This window comes from Humulus lupulus, chromosome 9, assembly GCF_963169125.1.
Source record: "Humulus lupulus chromosome 9, drHumLupu1.1, whole genome shotgun sequence".
NCBI lineage: Eukaryota > Viridiplantae > Streptophyta > Magnoliopsida > Rosales > Cannabaceae > Humulus > Humulus lupulus.
Window position 1 is genome coordinate 119,160,271 of NC_084801.1, and position 26,976 is coordinate 119,187,246.

At 37.7% G+C, this 26,976-nt stretch overlaps 1 protein-coding gene and 1 non-coding gene across 2 annotated transcripts; one reads left to right on the plus strand and one right to left on the minus strand.

The window, feature by feature from the left end:
• Nucleotides 1-11,176: 11,176 nt before the first annotated feature.
• Nucleotides 11,177-11,282, minus strand: LOC133803044 (small nucleolar RNA R71). The gene has a single exon (XR_009877775.1). It is a non-coding gene; the product is annotated as a small nucleolar RNA R71 (small nucleolar RNA).
• A 2,059-nt stretch (nt 11,283-13,341) lies between these two features.
• On the plus strand, nt 13,342-14,338 carry LOC133799978 (uncharacterized). Its single transcript, XM_062237959.1, has 2 exons — nt 13,342-13,513; nt 13,620-14,338. Exons 1-2 carry the CDS (start codon nt 13,342-13,344, stop codon nt 14,336-14,338), a joined length of 891 nt encoding a protein of 296 aa, XP_062093943.1.
• The last annotated feature ends 12,638 nt before the right edge of the window (nt 14,339-26,976 follow it).

Here is a 26,976-nt window from a genome sequence, read left to right on the forward strand (position 1 = left end):
TCTCTCTCTCTCTCTCTCTCTCTCTTTCTCTCTTAACTCGGTTCTCTCTCTCCCTCTCTTAGACTTTGGTAAGCTGAGAAGTTGTGGTGGATTCAAGCCTAGGAATTTGAGGCTAGAGGTTGGCTAAGTTGGGGAGAATTAAAGTTTGTGGCAACTAGAATTTGCTCAGGCTGAAGCTAACATAGAGGTAAGGGTTAAAGCATGTTTTCTGTTTAAATTTCTTTATTTTATTATAGCCTTGGGGGTTGGAACTTGGGTGACTGAATTTAGGTTATGATGAGGCTTTGTTGGAGTTTGTTGGGTGTTTCTATTAGTTTTATTGCTTGGATATGAATCCTAGGCAGAATTCTAAGATTAAGGCTCGGAGTTAGTGTGTTGACGCCGTTTTTCGTCAACTTAAATAGTAGGGCAATTAAACAATAAAATACTGGTGCAAATGAATAAAGAGGAAAGCTAGAGGATTTTTACGTGGTTCAGCAGTTAACTCTGCCTAGTCCACGAGTCTGTATTATTAAGACCTCGGAGTTTTCTGGAAACTTTTCAAAAAAGAGTTGCTAGAGTTTTTTCTCAAGAAATCAAAAATCGGTCCCCTACAAATGGTGTTTCCTTCACTATTTATAGAGAAGGTTGTAGAATTCATTCAAACATATTTCGGGAAGATATTCTGCAAATCAATTAAAATAATGTTATTTAATGCATTATATCCTACATACATGTAAACCTCCCATGAAGATCGAGAATAGATAACATATTAAATGATATCCCTTAAATATTGGGATTGTACAACAATAAACATGTTCACACGTAACGGATTATCCCATATGATTCATCAAATCTCTGAGATCAGTAATGGATCAGTAATTGGCACTGAGTTTGCCGAGACCATGAGTCATTCATGAGCTTGGCGCCCAGCTTTGTTTATGTCCGGAACAAGTAGATGTAGATGATGCTGTCACATTGGAGCTTGTACTTCCCAAGCTCGAACCATCTCACTTGAAGGCAATCAGTGAAAAATATATTCAAGTGTCGTACATATTCTCGAGGTCGTTCAAAGAGGTCTGACGGTTGGATCATATGATGACCGCATATGTTTCAAGCTCACACCTGACAAGCCTAGTTTTCGGGGTCATAACTTCTTATCTCGAAATCTGGATGTAACATAGTGAGTTTTAGGGAGATTGGTTCGTGAAATGCATGGGAAATTTTGGGTTTAGAGATTTAAGTCGCGGCCCTATTCATCAGGCGCCACGACCGGCTTGAACAATTAGGCCTGGGGGCCTCGAAAACTTGTCCAGGCACCACGGTGCAAGGTGTAGCGCATCACGACCTGTGTCCTTTAGCAGAAAGGGGTTTTGCCTCGGAATTGGGACGCGTCGTGACCCTTAAGGGGCTAGGCCGTGGGTCAAATGCAAATAATGGATGTTTGAGGGTTTTAAGCTTAAGAACCCAAATGTTAAGGCTCGGGAAGGGTTCTACTACCCGGTTTGGTAGGATCAAAGGTCCCGGAGGCTAGATTAATATTCTGAAGTTATTTATTGGTGTAAGGTTTGATGGATGGTTGTTATGAATGTGTTGTTACTGGGTTTTCAACGAGGCTCCGGTGAGAGGATTGTGCTCAGGATCGCATTACACAGATAGCTCAGGACACAGGTAAGAAAACTATTGTACCCATATAGCAGGGCATTGCCCTATTGTTTGTATTGCAGGGCGCGGCCCTAATTTTTACGTTTAATATGTGTTTAAACATCTGTGAATATTATGTATGTTTATGAATGAGCGGCGAGGGCCGAGAATGGCGAAGGCTGAGAACTACAAGGGCTAGGAATGGTGAAGGCCGAGAACGGCAAGAAGCTGAGTACGGTAGGGCGAGATCCTCTTAGAGTGTTATATCCATCCGCTCGGTGAAGACCGCGAACCCAGGGCCTGGTAAAGAGCCTAGGACGGCATAGGCCGCTATGTGTTTAGCCCGTTGGCTGCTTTGCTTTATACTGTTGAATGTTATGTTATATGTTTAGTTTTCTTACTGGGCTTCGGCTCACAGGTTCTCTATGGTGCAGGTAAGAGCAAAGGAGAGTTCGACCAACCATGAGTACAGAGCGTAGAGCGAAGGGTACATGTTCGTCTTGCCTGGCTAGCACAACCAGGGTTATTGTTGGGAAAATGTACTGTAATGGTTGTTTTGTTGCCTAGGTCGACCGAGTGTATATTTTGAGTCGTAATACAATTTTCTAAACAATATTTTTGGGATCCCAACTGTATAACTTTCTATAATTTCAATGAATGTCCAAATTTTTTAATTAATGTTGTTAAGCAAGTTTTATTTCAAATTAGTCACACTTTTAACCTAAAACCTCGATTAGCGAGCTAGTGGCACATTTTTTAACTGATATAGTAACGACTCTGAGGAAGTAGGGCGTTACAGTAGTCATCATACATACTTGTGGAATTTGTTGGAACTGATTTTGAGCAGGAAAGGCTTCTCCATGATGCCGCATCCATTTTGTTGGGTTTTTTGTAGCATGGAAAAATATTTTGTTGAGGAGCTACAAATGGAGGCTCCCAGAATTTTGTTGGAGGAAGCTCATTGTCCCATCCAGTTGGCTCTGGAGTATAGTCTGGTAAGTATTTGGGAGCAGAATATTTGACTGAGCCTAGTTGTTGCTTAAGTCGTTTCCCTGAGATTGGCCTAACAACCCAGAGGGTTGGCCTAAAAACCCTATTCTTTTTTCTCCTTTGTCTAGTTGTTGCTTAAGTCGTTTCCCTGAGATTGGACGTTGCTTTGGGAGGTCTTCTTCTTTTTTTAGGTAGCTTTTGTAGTCGTTAACATCCCAATATTTATCTCCATTCGAAGATTCGAAAGAATAAATAGGGTTTCCTTGAGAATCAAAGGATTGGATTTCCACATCAGTTGGTGTGACAAAATTCATCATGTACTGGGTGGTAAAACAACTGGGAGTCTTTGTTTGAGTTCTATCAAAGACTATTTCGACTGAGCCATCTTCTTCCTTGTGAGATGATGGTTTAGTAAGAGTCTGGACAGCTTTTTGAGGTTGGTGGAGCACTCATAGTTTTTTATCCATGAATTGGGCAAAATCTTCATAAGATCATCTATAGATATTTGCCTTGGAATATGAGTGCATGCTGGAACTTGTGTAGAGTCTACCGAGACCAGTAATGCTACTTCCACTGTTGGCAAAGAAAGATCCAGAGTGTGATCTTGGAGTCTATATGCCATCTGGTAGTGAAGAGTAGCTCCAATGGAAGTAAGATCCTAGTCAATTCAAGTCAGTTGGACTTCAACTTTGAAAGTATCAGTCAAGCAGTTGTCTTTGAGGGGATATATTAAAGTTAATAAAGAGTGTAGTTATCACTATTCCTGCATTTAATGTGGTCTCTATAGTTGCATTGCTTGCATGTTGGTATTTTCTCATTCGGGTGTCTAGCAAACCTATTCGGCATCCAAACGAAAGATCTTTTTTACCATGAAGGGAAATTGCTAAGCGTATGGCACCAAAATGAATATGGGTGAATCATTGCGCAATCCACTAGGGAATAAATTCATGAGGGATTTGTAAAGTAACGAATTGGACTTGAGAAGTAGGTCTCAATTGACACTCACTAAATTTAGATGCTTCGATATATTCTATTGGGGCTTTGTAGGAAGGTTTGATGAGAGCTTTAATGGACAGGGTAAAATGAGTATTGAATTTTGGGATAATTTGGTACCATTAAGGTGTTCCTGCTATAAATTAGTTTTACAAACTCTCAAATTAATAAACCCAACAATTGCTCACACGAATCTGCACAACTTACACTCCAAACTGTGTGACTTATGATTATAAAGGACAGATTGCCAGATTAAATAACTTGAAGGTTAATTTAGTAATTTACAATATTAGTTGCCTTCAGATACGATCCATAATGCATACTGTCTCTACTTCAGAAATCTCTGAAGAAAGGATTTAGAAGATTATTTTTTATAATAAACACTCTGATATTTCATTGCTTCGTAATTCTCTGACTTACACAAAGAGAGATGAGGGCCTTATATAGCCATGTAGTCAAGCATACAAATTTAATTCACGATAGTCAAAACCAACCATATTTGGGACCAAATAAGGGATAAGATTCCCTGACCAAAGCATAAAGTAAAGTAGACAAGATAAGGAATAAGATTCCCTGACCAAAGCAAAACGCTAAAAGACATAATATTTATTTAAAAATTGTTTCATGGCTGGCCTCGTAGTCAGAATCATATGTTGAAACCTCGTGAAGTGGGTTCCATCCCATCGCTTCTTCTTTATCCTGATCACTGCCAGCTGGAGGGCAGGCGTCGTAGTCTGTATATGTCATATCCCATTCTTTTCCTGTGTACTCGAAGAGATAAGGATCTTGCATATATGGAGTGTCGGCATGTGGGCATTGAGAATCTTCAAAGTAATTACTTTTTCGCAAAATTACCCCTTTAGTGTCGGTCAATTTGTATAATGACAGGTAGTTTTGCTCTAAAGTTTCTTTGAGTTTGGTGGCCTGATTTGATTCATTTTCTACAATGTAGAAGGCTTCAAGGGCCCTTGTTGTCTTGCAAGTATAGTCAGAAGGAAACGTTTCCCAATACTTGTAAAATAAATTAAATTTATTTATAATAGTTACATTTATATTAAACAAACATAATTTATTTATTTTTAATAATTTTAATATATACTAACTTAAATTATTTATTTTTAATAAATATACTTTATAATTACTCTAAAATAAAATTAATTTTCTATTTATAATTAAATTTATTTATAATAATTACATTTATATTAAGAAAAACATAATTTATTTATTTTTAACAATTTTTATAAATACTAACATTTTTATAATTATTAATTTTAGGCTCTTTAGGTTTTTTACCCCCCGAACTATTACCACTACGGTATCGTGCCCCCTAATTTTTTTAGGCCGTTAAAAATTCCCCCCGAAATATTCACAGTAATGTAAAGAAGGACTTCCATTAACTTTCAACACAGAATGCTAACATGGCTCATTACATGCTGATGTGTATTGGTCATGTCAGCGCCATGTGTGTAATTTTATTGTTTTTAAATATGGTTTTTATTTTTTTAATGTATAAAAAATGGTTTAATTTATTAATTCTATTTTTTAGTGTTTAATTCACTAATTTTTAATATGATTATAGATTTTTTAATTTTAAAATTACACACATGGCGCTGACATGGCCAAGACACATCAGCATATAAACAGCCATGTCAGCCTTCTGTTAGCCACATGTGTTGAAAGTTAACGGAAGTCCTTCTTTACATTACTGTGAATATTTCGGGGGGAATTTTTAACGGCCTGAAAAAATTAGGGGGCACGATATGGTAGTGGTAATAGTTCGGGGGGTAAAAAACCTAAATAGCCTTAATTTTATTACTATTGATTAAATTTAGTTTTATGGTAATTTATTATAATTTTTTTTTAATTTTTACACACTTATTTCCTATTTCATTAATTTTGCAATAATTAAATTAATAAATTATCCTTAATTTTTACTATAGTTATTTTTAAACAACATAAATTATTTATTTTTAATAAATATAATTTATAATTATTCTAAAATTAAATTATTTTTCTATTTATAATTACCAAATTAATAAATATAATTTAATATTTTTAAAATAAGATAATTTTATTTATATAATTAAATTTATATTAAACAAACATAAATTTTTTATTTTTAACAATTTTAATAAATACTTAAATTTTTTATCATTATTAATTTTATTACTATAATGAAATTTAGATTAATTTTCACACATTAAACTAATTATTGATTTAATATAATATAAAAATTATTAAATTTAAATTCTTTTAATTTATTTTAACATTTCTTACAACACATTATATTAGTTTTATATTTTTTTAGAATTTATAAAATTTCTATCGACATTTAGACAACATAACAACTATATTATAACATGCCCAAAAATTTTAAACCTACAAATAAAAAAAAATACTGTCAAAAAATTACATAATATTTAACACAAATTACATAAACCATTAAAAAACATACACTGATTTACTAACTAATAAAAAAATAACATTAATTTATTTAATTAAAATATACAATACAGTCCTAAAACATATTAGTAAGAAAAAATAATAACATTAATTAAAATATAAAATATATATCATATATGGTGGTGCTCCGCCGATGGTGGTGCTCAAGCAATTGGTGATGCTCCAGCTAGTGGTGACGCCCTTAAGAATATAACAAAAAAATTAACCATTTATAAAATTAATATATATTTATATAACTGTAAATATTATATATATGCATTTGTATATAAATATATATATATAAGAGATTATTGTAGTGGTGAGGGAGGCAGGCTCGTCGACACGATGGTGGGGGAGGCGGCTCGTCGATATGGCAGTGGCAGAGGCGACTCGTCGGCATGGTGGTGGGGGGCAGCCTTGTCGGCATAATGGCGGAATAGGTGCTTGGAGAGGGAGAAAGAAGAAGGAGGTGAAGAAGAAAGAAGAAGTGAGAGGCCCACCGCTATTGATATGCCATCGTCGCTAATATCCAACGACTAAATAAATATATATTAAATTAATATATATATATAATTCGCAACTAATAATTCTAAATAAAAACTCGATTATTGTCCCGAACATTTATTTTAGTATATTAGCGGCAGATTATCTGCAACTAATAATGGTAAGTCTGCCACTAATAAAAGTTAATTTTTTTTTTAAACTTACACATCATTAGCGGCAGACCAACCTGTACATTACAGGATACTCATTACATCGCCTCTAATATTAAATTTTCTAGTAGTGTCAACACCCAATCAAAAAAATTGAACACCCAATTTTTCACTTTTTACTCTTTATATAAAAATAAAACCATTGGCTCGGCAAATATATAGTAGACAAAACAAAATCTTTTTAATATGTATATATAGTGAATGACAAAACGAAAATGTATATAATAATAAACCTAGAAGTTATTGCGGATATTTATTGTTTTTTACAAAATCCAGGATTTTGATATTGATATGATTCTTGCTATATATAAGTTATATGGCTCTGAGGTCAAATCTTTCTAGACTTGCATTGACGTGGAAAGAGCAGACTAGTTAATTAATCTATACATCCATCCTTATTAGTTACTTTTTTAGGCCATTTACACTTATTATTATTATTATTATACATATATATCAACTTCAATATCGTCATGATATGGCTCACCCCGTAAACTTTCGATAAAGGAGCATTATAATGCTCTTTCTATATATATTTGACTTGATGTTTAGAAAAGTAGGGAAAAGAAATTATTTAGTATAAAATCTTGAATCTTGAATATAATTTTTCATATATTTTGTAAACAATAAACAAATCGAGCGTTTTACAATCAATATAAAGATAAAAGCTAATTACACACTTTGCAGTTTTTAAAACCCTAGTCATGTATTTGAACAATAAAAAAAATATTTAACCTTTTTATACTTTTTTCTTATTTTATGATTTTTATATTTATTATGGTAAGAAAGAAAAACAACTTTTCATGTAGGAAGGCCTTTGGCCTATCAACAAAAAATAATATTAAGGCCACCAGATTCGACCTATATTATTGCTTTTTGAACCCTATCATATCAAATTTCGTAATCAATATATTATTATGAGTTTATGACTCCAAATCTATTGAGGCACAAACCTTTAATTAGTTGAGATAACTTTAATAAATGTCTATAATGCTTAATTAATTTCTCCTTTTTTAATCTAACAGTTTTTATTTCAAAACAATTAGGAATTATTGGAATAATCTGATTGGGCTGACTAACAATGTAGTCCAGTTGACCTACCTAAATACGTTATTGGTATATAAAAAATATATATATTGGTATATATATATATTTAAATCAATACTCGCATTGATTATGATTAAAACATGTTAAAGTAGTTTCCATATATACAATTCAAAACCAAACCACGTTCTTCTTTTTCCCCACTTTCTAACATTTTGGTCAAAGAAATCAGAATATATAGTCGAATTGATCTTTGTATTTTGGTAAAAGAAAACACAAGATAGCTTAATGGATAATTTATTTTGGTCAAAGAAACCAGAATATAGCTTGATTGATCTTTATATGTCGCCATCATTTTATTCTTATTCCCATATCTCTTCCATATAATAAGAAGTAAGTAGATAACCAATTTTTTTTTTAATAGTTATATTAACTTTAACATAATATTCTAAATATTTAATATAATATATCATTAAAGTAATTTAAAAATTCATATTTATTAGTTATATTAATATAAATTTAAATATTATAAAATATCATTATTATAATAATGTATAAAACAAGACTAGATATTTAATTACTATATTAATATAAATTTAAATATTATCAATATTGTTATGATAATAATATATATAATCCTAATTTTTTACTAATTATATTAATATGAATTTAAATATTATAAAATATTATTATTATTATAATAATAATATTTAATACATATTTCAATATAAATTTAAATCAAATAAAATATTATTATAATAATATATAATACATAATCTTTATTTTTATTAAAAAAAGTATCAATAATATTTAAAAATGTTATCATATTATATATATATATATATTTTAAAAAAATTGTAAACAATGTTTTGATTTAATTTTTTATTTAATATGTTTATGTTATTCTTTTATATACAATATTGTTTATTTATTTGAAATATTTATATGACAATAATACAAATTTAATAAATATAATTAATAAATTATATAAATAAAACTAAGCAAATGTGCATTGCACATTGCCTGTATCTAGTATACAAATATATATAGGTGCAAGAATTATATATAATGCATATTTGCTTAATAAAATCAAGATTTTATGAATGTCATATAAATTTAAAATAAATGAATAATAATATTATATAGAGTAAATTACGGCTAAAATACTCAATGTTTTTAAAATATTACACTTTTATAGTCAATTTTTTTTCGGCGGTAAATATACTGAATGTTTTCAAAATGTTGCATTTTTATACCCAAACTTTTGTTTTGCGGTAAACATTGAGTTTGTTTATCGCAAAAACAAAAAAGGTATAAAAGTGAAATTTTTTGAAGATATTGAGTATATTTACGTCGAAAAAAATTAGGTATAAAAGTGCAACATTTTGAAAACATTAGGTATTTAAGCCGCAATTTCACTATTATATATAAAAGAATGACCTAAACATATATTAAATGAAAAATTAACTAAACATTGTTTATGATTTAAAATATATATACAGAGTAATTATAGGGACACACTCATTTTGCACACTCAAAATAAAAACAATGATGTGACATGTATCTTAAACCACACATAAAAAGAGAGGGTCCCACCTTAAAAAATGAATGTTTTAAGATACATGCCACATCATTGTGTGCATTTTGGGTTTGCAAATGAGTGTGCACTTATCATTATTCATGTATATATATATAAATATGATAACCTTTTAGATCACAAACTACCACATTTAACGTATAAAATATTTATGGTCATTTATGGTATTATATAAATTACACATTAATAATAGGAGAAGAAGCTTTCTTATTCTTGATAAACGAGAAATGTTATTCTATTTCTTATGTAGTTATACACTCATACTATTTGTACACACACGGCAATTACATATAATATATTTATAATGTTTGTTGTTATTTAATGTGAATCTACTTAATATAAGTTAGATTAAGTAATAAAACATAACATTGTTGTTCGTGTTTCATCAAGTGACACATATCATACATTAAAGAGTAATTAAGTCTTCACGAAAGCTAATTAATGTTCCCTAGAGCTTGTTTGGAGCTCCACAAGAGGTAAGCCTTGCCTCCAATCACAATTCACCACCACAGGAGGCCCACGTTCAAGGATAATGTTCCATGTCTTATTAAAAGACCGTTTCTTCTACTCATATCCTCCAGGTCTGCAAGAATCATCCTTCGGACATGGAGTAGAGCTGCCAGGTGTCAAACATAGTGACCCTGGACCACAAGCAGCCATTTGACATTCACTGTTACACAGATAGTGGTGTTGATCACATACATGTGACAAACAGGATGTCTCACGACGTCGTCTGACATGGGAAATTGTGCTGCTACCCTCCTAACACTGTCAGTAAGAGGTTTCCCAATAAAGTAGTGGACTAGTACCTCGTATTAGGTCCATTGAGATACGCATGGTCCCACCAACACTTAAACTGAAGGAATTTATCATTTATTGTACATTTAAGCCCCCATTAAGGGAGGATAATTATAATTAGCCCCCGTTAGGGAACTAATTTCCCTCAACAATCTAATTGCCTTTCCAAAACGATGCCTTAAAACCTCCATAAAAGCTTGTTGTTTGCAAGCTTGTTACATCCTAAATACAAGTGACTTGTCGACTAGGGTTAATTCATAACCTAAACCACATAAAATCCCGTGGCTCAATTTCTATTTCTTTAAGCTTTGTTTTAATTAGTTGTTAGTCAACATTTTGGTGCATTCCTTGAGAGCTTGAAGGAAGCTTAATCATGATGATGAAGTCACTTGTAAATCCTAGATCAAGGAATGCACTAGGGTTAATTCATTTATGCAACGTGGAAAGACGTCTTAGATCGTACCAGTGAATCCTAAGATTGAGAGAACCTGTAGACTAACCGTAAGAATAAGAGGTTGGCAGCAAGGATGACTGCAAACCAAGGGAATGTAGTAAATAATGCCCCCAATAATGCTGGAGGGGAAGCGACTGCAGAAGCCTAGAACCAGAGGGCTCAAACTCTAAGAGATTATGTACTCCCTACTATTACGGAAGTGCATTCATGAATCACACACCCCACAATTTTTGCTAAATTTTTTGAGATTAAGCAAGAAATACTACAAATGGTCCAGTTTGCCGTTCAGTTTGGTGGCTTACCTACGGAGGACCCAAACATGCACATCGCTAATTTCCTAGAGCTTTGTGTAACGTTTAAAAAGAATGGGGTGGGTGACGATGTTATCAGATTGAGCCTGTTCCCATACTCATTGAGGGAAAGAGCCAATAGTTGGTTAAACTCTCTGTAGGCCAACTCTATTATCACTTGGGGGGATTTAGCACAGAAGATTCTCGCCAAGTTCTTTCCTCCACGAAGGCTACAAGATTGAGAGGAGAGATCAATAGCTTCTTCCAAACTGATGGGGAATCATTATATGACATTTGGGAAAGGTTTAAATACTATTGAGAAAGTGTCCTCATCACAACATTGAGAAGTGGATGTTGGTTCATAATTTTTAAAATAGATTGTGCATTACTACGCACACCACCATTGATGCTGCAACAGAAGGGGCATTCATGTGTAAAAGTGCTAATGAGACCTATGCATTGTTGTAAGAATAGACCATGAATTATTACCAATGGGCTAACGAGCAAGGCAATAGTAACAGAAAAGTAGTTGGGGTTCATGAACTAAATGTTATCACAACATTAACTGCTCAAGTTGCCACCTTAACCAAGAAGTTGCAAGAAAACAATATCTCAGCTCAAGCCATGTAGATGCAGATGACGTGTGAAATATGTGGGGGTTCTCATCCTTTTGATAATTTTATGGCAGTAGAGATGAATAATTCTATCCCTATGGAGCAAGTGAATATGATGGTGTTGACGGTGAAATCTCGTCAACGAAATTAGCTCAGAAAACTCAAAGGTAAGTATGGAGATATTTAGATAAGAACTTAGGATGAGCTTATTAAAGGATAAACACAGATCAACAATGGAGAAAGCCCTTGTATATTGCTTAATAGCCTGAGTGTACAATGAATTTTCCAACCCCTTTTCTGGAGGGGTGATGATCTATTTATATTGGAGCTCTAATGGCTCCTTATACATTGTGGTCCCAAGGGACAAGATTGTACATAGGTACATTGTCAGGGTAGCAGCACAGGTCATGGTGGAGCAGAAGATCATGGTGTCGGCCTGGTACATAGTTAAAGGCATGCATGTAGTGCTTCCAATCTCCGTACAAATCCGTACCTCCACTACTTGTGTTATACAGATGTCAGGGCCACACGTTTTTCCTCCTCATGGCCGTACGTCCTACACCCATACACGTACGGGTGCTTTGTACCTGATGGTTTTTCTCGCATCTCCAAGGCACGTATCTGCTCAAAGTTATCCCACGTTCTACTATGTGTAGGAAAGCTTGCGTGTTAACATGAACGATATACTCAGTCATCTACACCACTATTGGCTTGATACCAAATAGTTCTTGGGTCTCTCCTATTGCTCCTCGTACGCTCCTTCTAGAGGTCTTAGACCCCATACGAGTACACGAGGCGCGAGACCATGGTGGTGCGAGGTCATGTGAGCTGCGGGACCATGGTCATGCGAGACCATGGTGGTGCATTGCATATGGAGCAGGCAAGGTGCACCTCACTTGGCGCGAGGCTCATGGGCGACGCCACTGGTGCACTTGCACGAGATGCTAGGTGGGCGAGGCTGCTGGAGCACCTGCGCAAGACGCTGCGTGGGCGAGGCTGCTGGAGCACCTGCATAAGACGCTGCCTGGGCGAGGTTGCTGGAGCATCTGTTCGAGACGCTGCCTGGGCGAGGATGCTGGAGCACCTGCGCGAGACGCTGGCTGGGCGAGGCTGCTGGAGCACCTGCGCGAGACGCTGGCTGGGCGAGGCTGCTAGAGCACCTGCACAAGACGCTGCTTGGGCGAGGCTGATGGAGCACCTGCACGAGACGATGCCTGGGCGAGGCTGCTGGAGCACCTGCGCGAGATGCTGCCTGGGCGAGGCTGTTGGAGCACCTGCGTGAGACGCTGCCTGGGCGAGGCAACTGGAGCACCTGTGCGAGACGCTGCCTAGGCGAGGCTGCTGGAGCATCTGCGTGAGATGCTGCCTGGGCGAGACCCATAGGTGCGCTGGCAGCCTCGTGAGGCATGGTGCAGCATGGTACATATGTGCGAGATGGGCATGTCTAGGATGTAGCCACTATCGTGGCTTCTATAGAGGTTATTTTGCACAATGTGGCCCATCCTCATATGAGCATTTAGGCCGTAGGCTCTAAGCCAGCCCGAACTCTATAACTTAGCTTGTGTTGCTCGTTGGGTGAATTCTTTCACGTTCGTAGACCCTTACTCATTTCAATACGGGATCATGTATTTTTTCTTTTAGTGTGGATTTTTGGTATCCACAGATGGGAAATTTTACTAGGCAAGCCAACAACTCTTTCTCCAACACTTTCAACCCATGATGGAGGAATCACCCTAATTTTTCAAGGAGAAATAATCAGGGCCCTCAACAATAATTTCAACAACCCATGTCTCAAGCTCCACCTCAATCAACGTCACAACCACCAGTACCACTGGTTTCTCAAGAGAAGACAAATGAATTACAAGCTGCATTGTTGACCTTTACCAACACTCAAACTCAATTCATGACTGAAACTAAAGCCTCCATTAGAAATCTAGAGAGTCAAAGTTGGTCAATTGGTAAATATGTTGAACAATCGGCCACACAGGACTTTGCGTAGTAATACTGTAGTGAATTTAAAGGAGAAATGCAATGCGATATAACTAAGGAGTGGTAAGGAATTAGAAGAGTCAGTTAAGAAGTCTATTCGGTTGCCGAAATTGGTTATTGAGAAGGATGAGGTAGAAGAAGAGGATAAAGAGAACCCTGAGAAGAAGTACCCACATGTGAGTTTTAAGCACCACATCAAGATCCCATATCATGAGAGGCTTCAAAAGAACACACTTGACAAGCAGTTTTCTAAAATTTTAGATATTTTTCGAAAGCTTCACATCAACATTCCCTTTGCCAAGGCACTTGAAACAATGCTGGGTTATGTGATGTTTGTGAAGGAAATCTTGTCAAAGAAAAAGAGACTTGAGGACTATGAGATTGTGGTGCTTACTGATGGGTGCATCGCAATACTCCAAAAGAAACTACCTCCCAAGCTTAAAGATCCAAGTAGTTTCGCCATTCTTTGTACTGTAAGGAATGTGGATTTTGAGACAACACATTGTAATTTAGGGGCAAGTGTGAAGCTAATGGCTCTATCTATCTATCAAAAACTGAAATTGGGGGAAGTGAGACCAACTATGGTGACACTTCAAATGGTGGATCGCTCAGTCAAATATCCTCATGGGCTGATTGAGGATGTACTGGTAAAGGTGGATAAATTCATCTTCCCTACATATTTTATTATTCTGGACATGGAGGAAGATGCTAATATCCCAATTATTCTTGGAAGGCCATTTTTAGCTACCGGTAAGACATTGATCAATATAACAAAAGGGGAGTTGAAGTTGTGAGTGTAAAAAAAAAAAAAAAGAGGTAACATGTAATTTTTTGCAACAACAGAAATTCCAACGTGTTGTAGTCTTGATGTGGTGAAAAAAAGGGAGTTGGAAGTCCCTAAGAAAAGGTGCATGGCTCAATGTGGTATTCGAATAATTCATCATTGTTTGTAAAGGTTTTTTAATGGGAAAGCTCGATTGTTACATGAGAGGTGGAAAGTTACACAAATCTACAATATCCAAAAACGAACGTCCACTTATGACACTTTGGTTCTCAAGGACTTGAGGGGTGCCCTGGACCCAAAGCTCAGCGTCCGGCTAAGTGACATTAATGACAGCGCCATTAGGAGGCATCCCGATCTTTTCTTTGCATTTTTGTTAGTTTTATTTAAGTTTTGGATTATGAACATTTTAATTTTGGTATTTTGAGTATTTATTTTCTTAGGATTAGTCTTAATTTCTGTCATTTAGTTTTAGACTTATATTGTTGAACTGTGAAATTATTGAAACAAGGGGTTTGCGCTGCATCGCCACAAATAGGCATCACGACACTGTGGAACAGAGAAAATGAGTCCTTAATTTAGGCCTCCCAAGTGCTGCAACCTTGCGCTGCATTGTTAAATTGGTCAAGCTCGTTAATTTGGTTAACCAATGGTCTTTGGATGATGTCGTTCAACATTATTTTCCGTATCCATCATCATTTAATCCACATCAGCTACTTCTTTTTGGCTATCCTCCATCTGAAAGGGATGGTGGTGAGTGTCCTTCGTTGTGAGCAGTCCAAGTTTTCCAGGTAAGTTTCTTTTCGTTAACTTCCCTTTAAACATTGGGGAAAATCTTTAGGTTAAGTTTGGGGAAGTGGATTTATTGCTGTTTTGTATATATTAGGATGTACTTTGGTTTAGTTTGTGTGTCTTGTTTTCATTGTGTTTAGTTTAGGGTGTTTAGAGTGTAGTTGAATTAAGTTGACAATGATTAACCAATGAAAATATGTTGAATGATATGTAGAATAAATTGAATGACAATGAAAGCTATAAAATTCGTGTGCTTGGTTGAATATTTCTTTCCACTTTTACTTGGGTCTACTTAAATAATTGAGCGATTGATCATGATTTTTAATAAAAAAAAATTGTGATTCAACAATATTTATGCTTACTGAATTTTGAAACTAAGGTGATGTTTGGTTAGGGGGTAATAGAATGGAAAGGAATCAGTTTTAATTCCATTAATTTGTTTGGTGACATTTTAGAGTATTGGAATATCATTCCAATGGAATGGTTTTTCCACCATTTTGGTGGAATGACTATTCCATCTGAAAATGTAAGGAAAGACCATTCCAAAGCAAGATTGAAAATTTTTTTAATAATTTTTTTATTTATATTAATATTTATTCCATTTCATTCTTATTACTCCATTTTCATTCCCTGTAACCAAACGACACCTAAATGTAAAATATGAAACTGTTGTTATTCTAGAACTTAATTGCTTGCTTTTTGAGATGAAATCCTAGATGATACATGCTTAGGGAGATGATAGAACAATTGAGACTTTCAAGCTAACCTTGAAATATTAAAATCCCTAGTTGCCCAATTTTGGGCTTAATGTGAATTTTTTTTGTTTGACACTTATTTTGTACCTATTTGAAACTTTGTTGTTCTTTTTTCCATTTTGATTATATCATTAGCATATGAAAGGTGATTGGAGGATTGGTTTGTAACGGGGTTTATATTTGGAAATTTGTGTCATTAGGAGAAAAAAATTGAGAGAGAAAGAAAAAAATATATTGAAAATGAACTACAGTCCAATTGAAAATACAAAGAAATAAGTTTGGGGGAGTGGTTTATTTGGTTTGTGTGCTTATGGTATATTTGATCCTAGAAGACTTTTTCATCTACCATTACCTCAGCCGTTCACTTATAAGCCATGAAAGCCCTATTGATTCTTTAGCGTGTGTTGTCTACATTAGTCGAGATTAGTAAGTATAGCATGCTTATGGGATAATGATATTAATTGGTTGCAATGAAAAAAAATTAGTGAGCATGAATTGATTCAAATTGAATTTTATTTATTAATCATGATTAGGAGAGTTTTTTTTTGGACCTAAGTAAGTTGGAATAATGTTTTGACTGAAATTCGGGATTAGTGGTTCATTTTCATGAAGATTATATAAGCATGTCATAATATTCATTTTTGTTGGTTGTTTTAGGTTTTTAGTTTTTTTTTTTTGTCTTTTGTGTTCTTTACTTGAGGGCGAGTAAACGGTTATTTTGGGGGAATTTGTTAGGCCTATTTTGGTAGTGTTTTACACTGTGTTTCAGGGTATGTTTTTAGTCTTTTATGTTGTTTTGTTCAGTGTTATGCTTATTTTGTTTATGTTTTCAAACTTAAGCAACGAATATGCTTGTTTGTCGAAGATAATGTGTCTAGTCTCGAGAACTTCATAAGGTGATAAAACGCAATTTGACATTGAAAAATGTTGAATTATGTGAAAAAAGCGATTTGAGAAGCGGCGCAGGAAAAGGAGTTGCATCGCGAGGACCAACAGAGAAGGCCATTTACTGGAAAAGGTGGAGTCGCATCCCCTTGAAGGTGCAATGCAGCGCTGTCGAAGTTAGAGGCGAAGGAGTTGGGGCATATCGTAGGGGTGCTGCGGCGCCTGATTGTTGAGCCGTGGAGGTGAGTCTGTACGCTAGTGAGAGAAAAGGGTATTTTTGACTTTTCAATAGGAAATTAATATGGGTATAGTATTTAATCATGTTTTCGGGATCATAAAAGTGGATTGGAGTAGAGGAGGCTTGGAAGAACATTTGAATCTCATTCCGAAAGAATGGATCGATATACAAATCTTTTCTTCTTTTTTTCACCTTTAATTCATGTTGAATTTTAGTTTTATGATCTGAAATTTATTTTTAGGGTTTTTAAGTGACTCTCTTGAAACTCTATTATGAATTAATGCAAGTTTATGTTTTCTTCTTCTTTATTGAGACCTTTCAAATTTTTGTTTATTGTGTGTGATTGATTGGCCATCAATTGCATGATTTATATGAGTTTGATTCAATGAAAGGTGAGATTTAAACCTACTATAATTGATTAGACACAAATATTAATATTTAATGAGAATATCAGTATGATTTGTGTAGTTTATAAGTTTCCATTATTAATGCTTCCTATATGTTGAGTTTATCATAGAAATGTCAAAAATTATTTTTTAGGTTGAGTTTTATGTATATTAATATGAATATAAATACTTTTGTGAACTTGATATCTTAATGAGAAGAGTGAATGTGGAGCTTTGTGTTAATGAAATAGCAGAGTGGATGGAAGATGAGATTAAATTCCCTAGTTTACTTAGTTATTAAATTAATTATTTTTTTCTGCTGTATATTTTAGTTTTCAATTCTAGTTTCAAGTTTGTTTATGTTCGCTGAATTTTTTTATGTTTATGCTTTTAGATTTTAATATTTAACTTTTCATTAACCAAATAGAGATTACAAGTTAATTATTGGTAACTGGTAATTCAGTCTTTGTGAGACAATACTTGTGCTTATGTACTTTATTACTTGAATGATACACATACTTGTGCTATCAATTTTTCACAACAAGTACCAGGCTTGAGGAACCAAGATGGATGCTTACTTGGCCAAAACCCAAGAGATGCTACACATCTTCTAAAGGTTTACCATCTGACAAGTTCCACAGGAGCAAAACTCCAATGCTGATGCTCTAGCCAAGCAAGCTACCACCAAGGATGTAGAGATGTTCAATCAGAGTGCCCAGGAAAGTGTAAATGATTCAACACCTAGACGATTGGATGGAGCCCATCACGACGTACCTTGTGTCCAACTACCGCAGGATAAGAAAGTGGCTTGGAAGCTACTTTACCAGGCTCCTTGGTAAGTAATCATGGATAGTAAGTTGTATAGACGAGGATATTCAATGCCATTACTCATGTGTGTGTCTGAGCAGGAAGCCAAGTTCATCCTCCGAGAAGTGCATGCGGGCTTCTGTAGTCACCACCCTACGGGGCAAAGCCTAGCGAAAAAGAATATGTGCCAAGGATACTTCTGACCGGCGATGAACACCAATTCGATGGATTATGTCAAAAATGAAACAAAAGCCAACGATATGCTAACACCCCCAGAGCTCTTTCAAATGAGCTCACTCAGATGACAAGTCCCTAGACTTTTGCAGTCTGGGGCATTGACCTTGTAACGACGCAAAATCACTAATAAGGCTTAAGGGCCTAGATCAGTGTGCCGGGAGGGCACGACTGGTTTATGTGTGAATTAAACAGTTTAATGCATGATTATATGAATATATGAAATGCATGTGGGCCCCATTTGGTTGCTAGGGTCATAATTGTAATTTTAGCCTGTTGAGGACATAAATGTGATATCTGTATATATTGTGATTGATACCACGTGTGAGGGGTGATATAATTGTGATGCACGACCCGAGACGGTCCTACGAAGCTGTCTAGCTAGAAATTCACAACGAGGTCAAATACCCTACTCGGGAGGAGCTTAGGAGTATTTTAGGAATATTATAAAGTGTGCAGGAATTATAAGGTAGCAGTTAGTAATTGAGTAATGGTTTGGACATATCGGGATTAAATGTGGATTTATAGGAATATTGGAGGATTTAGCGGGATTTAGGTGCAATGGCGGAATTGCCCTTGAGATTGTAAAAGACTTTTATTTAGGGGAAATGGCAAAGTGGTAATCTGGCTTTAGGAGAGGATAACCTTGGCTGAGAGGAAGTCATTTATGTTTCTTTTTCTACACTTAGGCTTAATTTAGTTCTGCTGGAAGTTTAGAGAACTAAGAAGCTAGAAGGAGAGGAGGAGCTAGTTATCCTTGAGATAAAGGGAGGAATTCAGGGCTGAGATTGGGTCAAGCATAAGCCAAGAATAATTCAGAGTTAAGGCTTCATATTCTCATTGAGTCTCCTTGCATGGTTTAGAGTTTGGGTTGAGTGCTAGAAATTGGATGTATAGCTTAAATATTCAGAGGTTCAGCTTTGGAATCAAAAGAATTAAGCTTGGAATTTGATTTGGAGGTGGCTTAAGGTTGAATCCCTGGTTGAGGTAAGAATTTCGTATATCTCTTAAGCTTATTTTCTGGTGTGGTTTAAATATTCTGAAGGGTGGTTTGAGTTTTATATAGGGTGGTTTAAGATTTTGTGAAATTGAAGCCATTAGATGAATCTTGGGTTTGATTGTATGAATCTTGGTTTGAGTTTTATTTCTGAGTTGCCATACTGTTTATTTGGGGTATTAGGTTGAGTTGGGACGTGGGTGTACCTTGGGGTTTATTTGGAAGAGTTTTGGGCTGGGAAAAACCCAATTTTCTAGGTTCGCGTATGAGCGCCGCGATCCTGTTCTTCCGTGCCGCGGCACTAGGTTGAAGCAGAAGTTGGGGACCATTTTGGACACCGCGGCCCCCATAGGGCTGTGCCATGGCTCTAGGCTAAATTCAGGAAAGGTGAATTTGATTTTTTAGGGTTTTGGCTCAGGGGGCTCGGGGGACGCTTCCGCTACCTTGTATGGGGAAACGGGAGGTCCCGAGAGCACGGGATTGGTTTCGGGAGATGATTATGAATTGGTTAGTAATGAGAGTGCAATGTATGTGTGTTGTGACTAGGTTTTTGGCGAGGCTTAGGTTAGAGGACCGCGCTCGGGATTTCTGTGCTCAAGAAGCTCGGTACATAGGTAAGAAAACTGCACCCGGTTGTGAATTTATAATGGGACTAAGGGTTCCCTGTTTTAAATGCTTTATGAAGGATGGCATTGTGCCATGTAAATGATAAACGAACAGCCTAAGAGTGCCAGGGTACGGCTCAGCCACTGGTAGCTGAGGACAGCTTATTATTCACTTAGCTCGGTTTAAGCGGACTGGAGTCAATGTGTAAATAGAGGGTGCGAGGGGGTCGACCCTAATTATCGTGTGATTTGATTAATATTATTGATTAATGAATTTGTTATGTTGAATAGCTGAGTGTTGGTTGTTGATTCTCTAGTTATGTCTATGGACTATGTGATTAATGTGGTGTGCTAAGTATATGAACATGCTCTAAGGGCTATTCAATTGTTATCATTGTTTGTGCTTTAACATTATATTTTCTTGCTCGGCCTTAGCTCATGGGTGCTACTCGGTGCAGGTAAAGGCAAGGGCAAGCTTGATCAGCCCAGAATCGGAGAGCTCTGAGGGCAGAATGTACATGATGATCTGCTTAGCCGCCATGGTTGAGGAAGGGACAGGAACGGGAGGACCATAAATGTCTTGTTTGCCCTTAGAGTGGCTAGCGATTGTTTGTACTCTGGCAATTTTGTAAACTGACTTTCAAACACTGTTTGTTTTGGGATCCCTTATATAAAATGTTTAATTATATGAAAGGTATATTTTAAGACCAAAATCTTTTAACCCTAGTTCATTAGTCATGTCAGTGACACATTTTTAACAGAATGACTTGATTAGCAAGTCCCGCACCTTTATAAATACACAGTGTAACGGTCTTGGCTACCCAGGGCATTACAACTTGGTATCAGAGCATCCTAGGTTTAAGGGTTCCTGAAGACTAGCTGGACATGTACATTCGTTGCTAGAGACAAGCTCGGTTCAGGGTTTTGTAATGTGTATTTGTGCTTATATGCTTGTGTGCTTGGAATGAATTATGAATGTTGCTATCTATTGGACTAATAGGAAGCATGAGATAGTGATAGGGCCTCGCCCTTGACTACTATGTGATAATGTTGGGGTATGCTTATTAGCAATGCTAGTGCACGTGGATAAATGCTTATACATTGGTTTCTTGTGATTGATTATGTTCCGTTGGTGGATTCTGGAAAAGCTTTTACCCTGTCATCATGGTCTAATTGCCAAGTCGTTGATTGTCGATTAACTTTGATAGCCATGCGTCCAAGGAAATCTACGCGATTAGCCGACACTAGGTTTGGGATCGGAGGTGATGACCAGGGCCAGATTCCTCTGCCAGTCCTTGAGAACTAGTAGTAGATTATGGTAGAGATGCAAGCGCGATTATAAAGTCAAGATGAACAGATTCGTCTTCTACGACAGCAGGCTCCAGCAGGGAGTGCTGCACCTATTGTGCCACCTGTAGTGGCACCAGTTTTACAGCCACTAGAAGTTGGGAACAGGTGGGAGCCATTGTATGAGCGGTTCTGAAAGCAGCATCCCCCAAATTTTGAGGGAGGACCTAATCCAATGAAGGCCGAACAGTGGATGACTATGATTACTACTATCCTGGATTTCATGAGGATAGAAGGTTATGACAGAGTGGCCTATGCCACATATATGTTGAGAGAGGATGCTTGTATCTGGTGGGAAGTGGCATCACAGACCAGGGACATCACTGCTTTGAGTTGGGATGGATTTAAGGATCTGTTCAGCCAGAAATACTACAATGTTGCCATCAGGGCAGCAAAGGTTAATGATTTTGTGGGGTTGGTGCAGTGCAGCATGCAGTTACTGAGTATGCCCTAAAATTTGATAGACTTGTGAAATTTGCACCAGATCTCTTGCCTACAGATGCAGCTAGGCAAGACAGGTTTATTCGAGGGCTTAATGCTATGATAGCCCGAGATGTTAGGATTACAACAGTACCTGGGGGAACAACTTATGCCCAGGCTATTGAGAAGGCTCTTATCGCTGAGGAAGCAGAGAACAAGATTTGGAGGGAAAGTGCAGCGAGGCACGAGGGTCGCAGAGTGGTCCCTAAATATTCTGGGTCAGGTAGGGGCGGAGGCTACAGTGATGTGAAGAGGAAGACCCCTGACACTTCGACCGCTGCTGGTCCTGATAGGAGGGGTTGGGGTGGTCAGGTGGCCGTCAGGGCGGCAGTGAGGCATGGAGGAGTTATCCAGAGTGCCCGAGATGCAGAAGATGCCATCAGGGAAAATGTCGGGCCAAGGCCTGCTATGTGTGCGGAACAATGGGGCACCTTAAGAAGGACTGCCCAACAGTGAAGAAAGGGGAAGTAGGAAAGGTGGACAGCCTGACTCCAGCTCGAGTGTTCACTTTGACACAGGCAGAGGCCGAGGCTAGTCCCTCGATGGTGACAAGTTAGCTTTCTAGGACTGGCTCTCCTTTTACTGTATTGATTGACTCTAGTGCTACACATTCATTTGTTTATAGTAATGTGATTGATAGATTTTGTAGACCTATTGAGTATCGGACTGCGGGGTTCAGAACTATATTGCCTACTGGGGAACTGGTAGTTTCTAGGAGGTGGATTAGAGCACTGCCAGTGATGGTTGACAGTAGAGAGCTATCAGTAGACTTGATTGAGCTAGACATGGAAGATTTTGACATGATTTTAGGGATGGATTGGCTGGTCAGGTATGGGGCTACTATTAACTGCAGGAAGAAGATGGTGACTTTTGAGCCTGAGGGCGAGGATCCTTTCGTTTTCGTGGGTGCAGTATGTGGACCCCGCTTACCTATGATATCGGCACTGAGAGCCAGAGACTTGTTACAGGGAGGATGTATAGGTTTTCTGGCTAGTGTGGTGGATACTACTAGGGTTTTGCCAACAGGGATGGGAGAGACCAGGGTGGTTTGTGAGTTTTTGGATGTGTTTCCTGAGGAGTTACCAGGATTGCCGCCATGCAGGGATATTCAATTTGTTATTGATTTAGCACCGAGGAGAGAACCAGTATCAAGGGCACCATATGGGATGGCAACAGCAAAGTTGAAGGAACTGAAGATACACCTAGAAGAACATTTGGATTTGGGATTCATCAGGCCTAGCTACTCTCCATGGGGCACTTAGTTTTGTTTGTTAAGAAGAAGGACGGGTCTCTGAGGATGTGTATAGATTACTGATAATTGAACAAGTTGACCATCAAGAATAAGTACCCTCTACCAAGGATCGATGACTTGTCTGATCAGCTGCAAGGAAAGATGGTGTTCTCAAAGATTGATCTTCAATCTGGTTATCACCAGCTAAGGATCAAGGATGAGGACACATCGAAGACGACCTTCCGAACGTGGTATGGGCACTATGAGTTTTTGGTCATGTCTTTTGGTTTGACCAATGCCCCGGCAACCTTCATGGATCTAATGAACATGATGTTCAAGGACTTCTTGGATCAATTCATCATCGTCTTCATCGACGACATTTTAGTATACTCCAGTTCAGAGGCAGAGCACAAGCAGCATGTTCATCAGGTTTTGCAGAGATTAAGGGAGCATCAGTTATATGCCAAGTTTAAGATGTGTGAGGTCTGGTTGCCAGAGGTGACTTTTCTTCGGCACATAGTTGGCGCAGAGGGGATTAAGGTGGATCCGTCCAAGGTGGAGGCAGTGAGAGATTCACCGAGGCCAATAAAGCCTCGGAGGTTTGTAGTTTCCTTGGGTTAGCAGGTTACTACAGGCAGTTTTTAGAAGGATTCTCGAGGATTGCTACAATGATGACAAAGTTGACAAGGAAGAATCAAAAGTTTATTTGGCCACGGAAGTGTGAAAACAGTTTCCAAGAGTTAAAGCGACGACTTATTACTGCACCTGTGTTGAATCTTCCTTCGGAGGAAGGAAAATTTGTGGTATACTGTGATGCATCGAGGATGGGTTTAGGTTGTGTGTTGATGCAGAATGAGAAAGTTATAGCTTATGCATCGCGGCAGCGGAAGGAGTATGAATAGCGGTATCGTACCCATGATTAAGAACTGGTTGCAGTGGTATTTGCATTGAAGGTGTGGCGACATTATCTGTATGGGGAGAAGTGCGAGATATATACTAATCATAAGAGTTTGAAGTATTTCTTCACCCAGAAGGATCTGAACACGAGACAGAGGCGTTGGTTGGAGTTGGTTAAGGATTATGATTGTGATATTCTTTACCACCCAGGGAAAGCCAATGTTGTGGCAGATGCATTGAGCCGGAGGGGCTCGGGGCAGTTATTTAGTTCTATTCAGATGTCCAGAGAGTTAGCATATGAGATGACCAGGGCAAGGATAGAGCTGGTGGTGGGCCTATTAGCCAATGTTACCTTGTAGTCGACCCTACTAGAGCGAATCAAGGAGGGTCAATTAGTGGATGTGCAGTTACAGGAAGTTCGACATAATATCTTAGCAGGGGTAGCTAAGGATTACTCTGTTTCTGAGGCTGGTATGCTTCGGTATCAGGGGCAGATTTTTGTTCCCGCAGTTGAACGGATCAGACGAGAGATACTAGATGAGTCTTACACTATGCCTTACTCACTTCATCCGGGTACCACGAAGATGTATCAGGATTTACAGACATTATATTGGTGGCCTGGGATGAAGAAGGATGTGATGGAGTACGTGGCTAGGTGTTTGACATGTCACCAGGTGAAAGCTAAGCATCGGCGACCAGCGGGGTTGCTTTAGCCTTTGGGTATTCCTGAGTGGAAGTGGGAGGACATTACCAAGGATTTTGTGGGAGGTCTACCCAGGACAGTGGGACTTTATGACTCGGTGTGGGTGATAGTAAACACATACACCATGTCCGCTCATTTTCTGCCAGTGAAGTCGACTTACACAGTGGATCAATATGCAAAGTTGTATGTGAGGGAGATAGTTTGTCTCCAAGGATTTCCTAAGTCTATTATATCTGATCGAGACCCTATATTTACCTCCAAGTTCTTGGAGCTCTACAGAAAGCCATAGGGACTCAGTTGAAGTTTAGCACAACTTTTCACCCTCACACTGATGGACAGTCTGAGAGGAATATTCAGGTGTTGGAGGATATGCTTAGGGCGTGCATGATTGACTTCGAGGGATCTTGGAGTAAGTATCTCTTGTTGATTGAATTTTCGTATAACAACAGTTATCAGTCCATGATTGGAGTGGCTCCTTACGAGATGCTATATGGGATGAAGTGTAAGTCGCCCATTCATTGGGATGAGATGGGTTAGAGGAAATATTTGGGGCCAGACATGGTTCAGAGGACAAATGAAGCTATTGAGAAGATCCGAGCCAGAATGCTTGCCTCACAGAGTAGACAGAAAAGCTACGCAGACCCTAAGCGTTGAGACGTGGAGTTCCATGTTGGGGACCACATGTTTCTGTGAGTTTCACCACTGCGGGGGGTGAGGATATATGGAGTAAAGGGCAAGCTGAGCCCTCAATTTGTTGGGCCTTTCGAGATTCTAGAAAGGATTGGATAGGTGGCTTATAGATTGGCCTGGCCACTATCGTTGTCAGGAGTTCATGACATATTCCATGTTTCTATGTTGCGGAAGTACGTCTCTGATTCGACACATGTGCTGAAGTATGAGGATTTGGAATTACAGACAGACTTGTCTTACGAGAAACAACCGGTTCAGATATTAGATCGAAAGGACAAGGTTCTACGGAATAAGACAATTCCGCTAGTTAAAGTATTGTGGAGCAATAGTAAGGTCGAGGAAGCGACCTGGGAGCTTGAGTCGGTGATGCGGGATCAGTATCCCGAGCTATTCAGGTAAATTTCGAGGATGAAATTCTCAGTGGGGGGATAGTTGTAACGACCCAAAATCACTAATAAGGTTTAAGGGCCTTGATTAGTGTGCCAGGAGGGCACGAATGGTTTATGTGTGAAGTAAACAATTTAATGCATGATTCTGTGTTAAGCATGCTTGTATGATTATATGAATATATGAAATGCATGTGGTCCCCATTTGGTTGCTAGGGGCATAATTGTAATTTTAGCCCGTTGAGGGCATAAATGTGATATCTGAATATACTGTGATTGATACCACATGTGAGTGGTGATATAATTGTGATGCACGACCCAAGACGGTCCTAGGAAGCTATCTAGCTAGAAAGTAACAATGAGGTCAAATACCCTGCTCGGGAGGAGCTTAGAGGTATTTTGGGAATATTATAAAGTGTGCGGGAATTATAGGGTAGCGGTTAGTAATTGAGTAATGGTTTTGACATATCAGGATTAATTGTGGATTTATAGGAATACTTGAGGATTTAGTGGGATTTAGGTGCAATGACGGAATCACCCTTGAGATTGTATAAGAATTTTATTTAGGGGAAAGGGCAAAGTGGTAATTTGGCTTTAGGAGAGGATAACCTTGGCTGAGAGGAAGTCATTTACATTTCTTTTTCTACACTTAGGCTTAATTTAGTTCAGCTGGAAGTTTAGAGAACCAAGAAGCTAGAAGGAGAGGAGGAGCTAGTTATCCTTGAGATCAAGGGAATAATTCAAGCCTGAGATTGGGCCAAGCCTAAGCCAAGAATAATTCAGAGGTAAGGCTTCATCTTCTCATTGAATCTCCTTACATGTTTTAGAGTTTGGGTTGAGTGTTGGAAATTGGATGTGTAGCTTAAAGATTGAGAGGTTCAGCTTGGGAATCAAAAGAATTAAGCTTGGAATTTGATTTGGAGGTGGCTCAAGGTCGAATCCCAGTTTGAGGTAAGAATTTCGTATATCTCTGAAGCTTATTTTCTGGTGTGGTTTAAATATTCTGAAGGGTGGTTTGAGTTTTGTAAAGGGTGGTTTAAGTTTTTTGGAAATTGAAGCCACTAAGTGAATCTTGGGTTTGATTGTATGATTGGGCATGTGGTTGTTATTTCTAAGTTTCCATACTGTTTATTTGGGGTTTTAGGTTGAGTTAGCACTTGGGTGTACATTGGGGTTGATTTGGTGAGTTTTGTCTCGGGAAAAATTCTGGGAAAAACC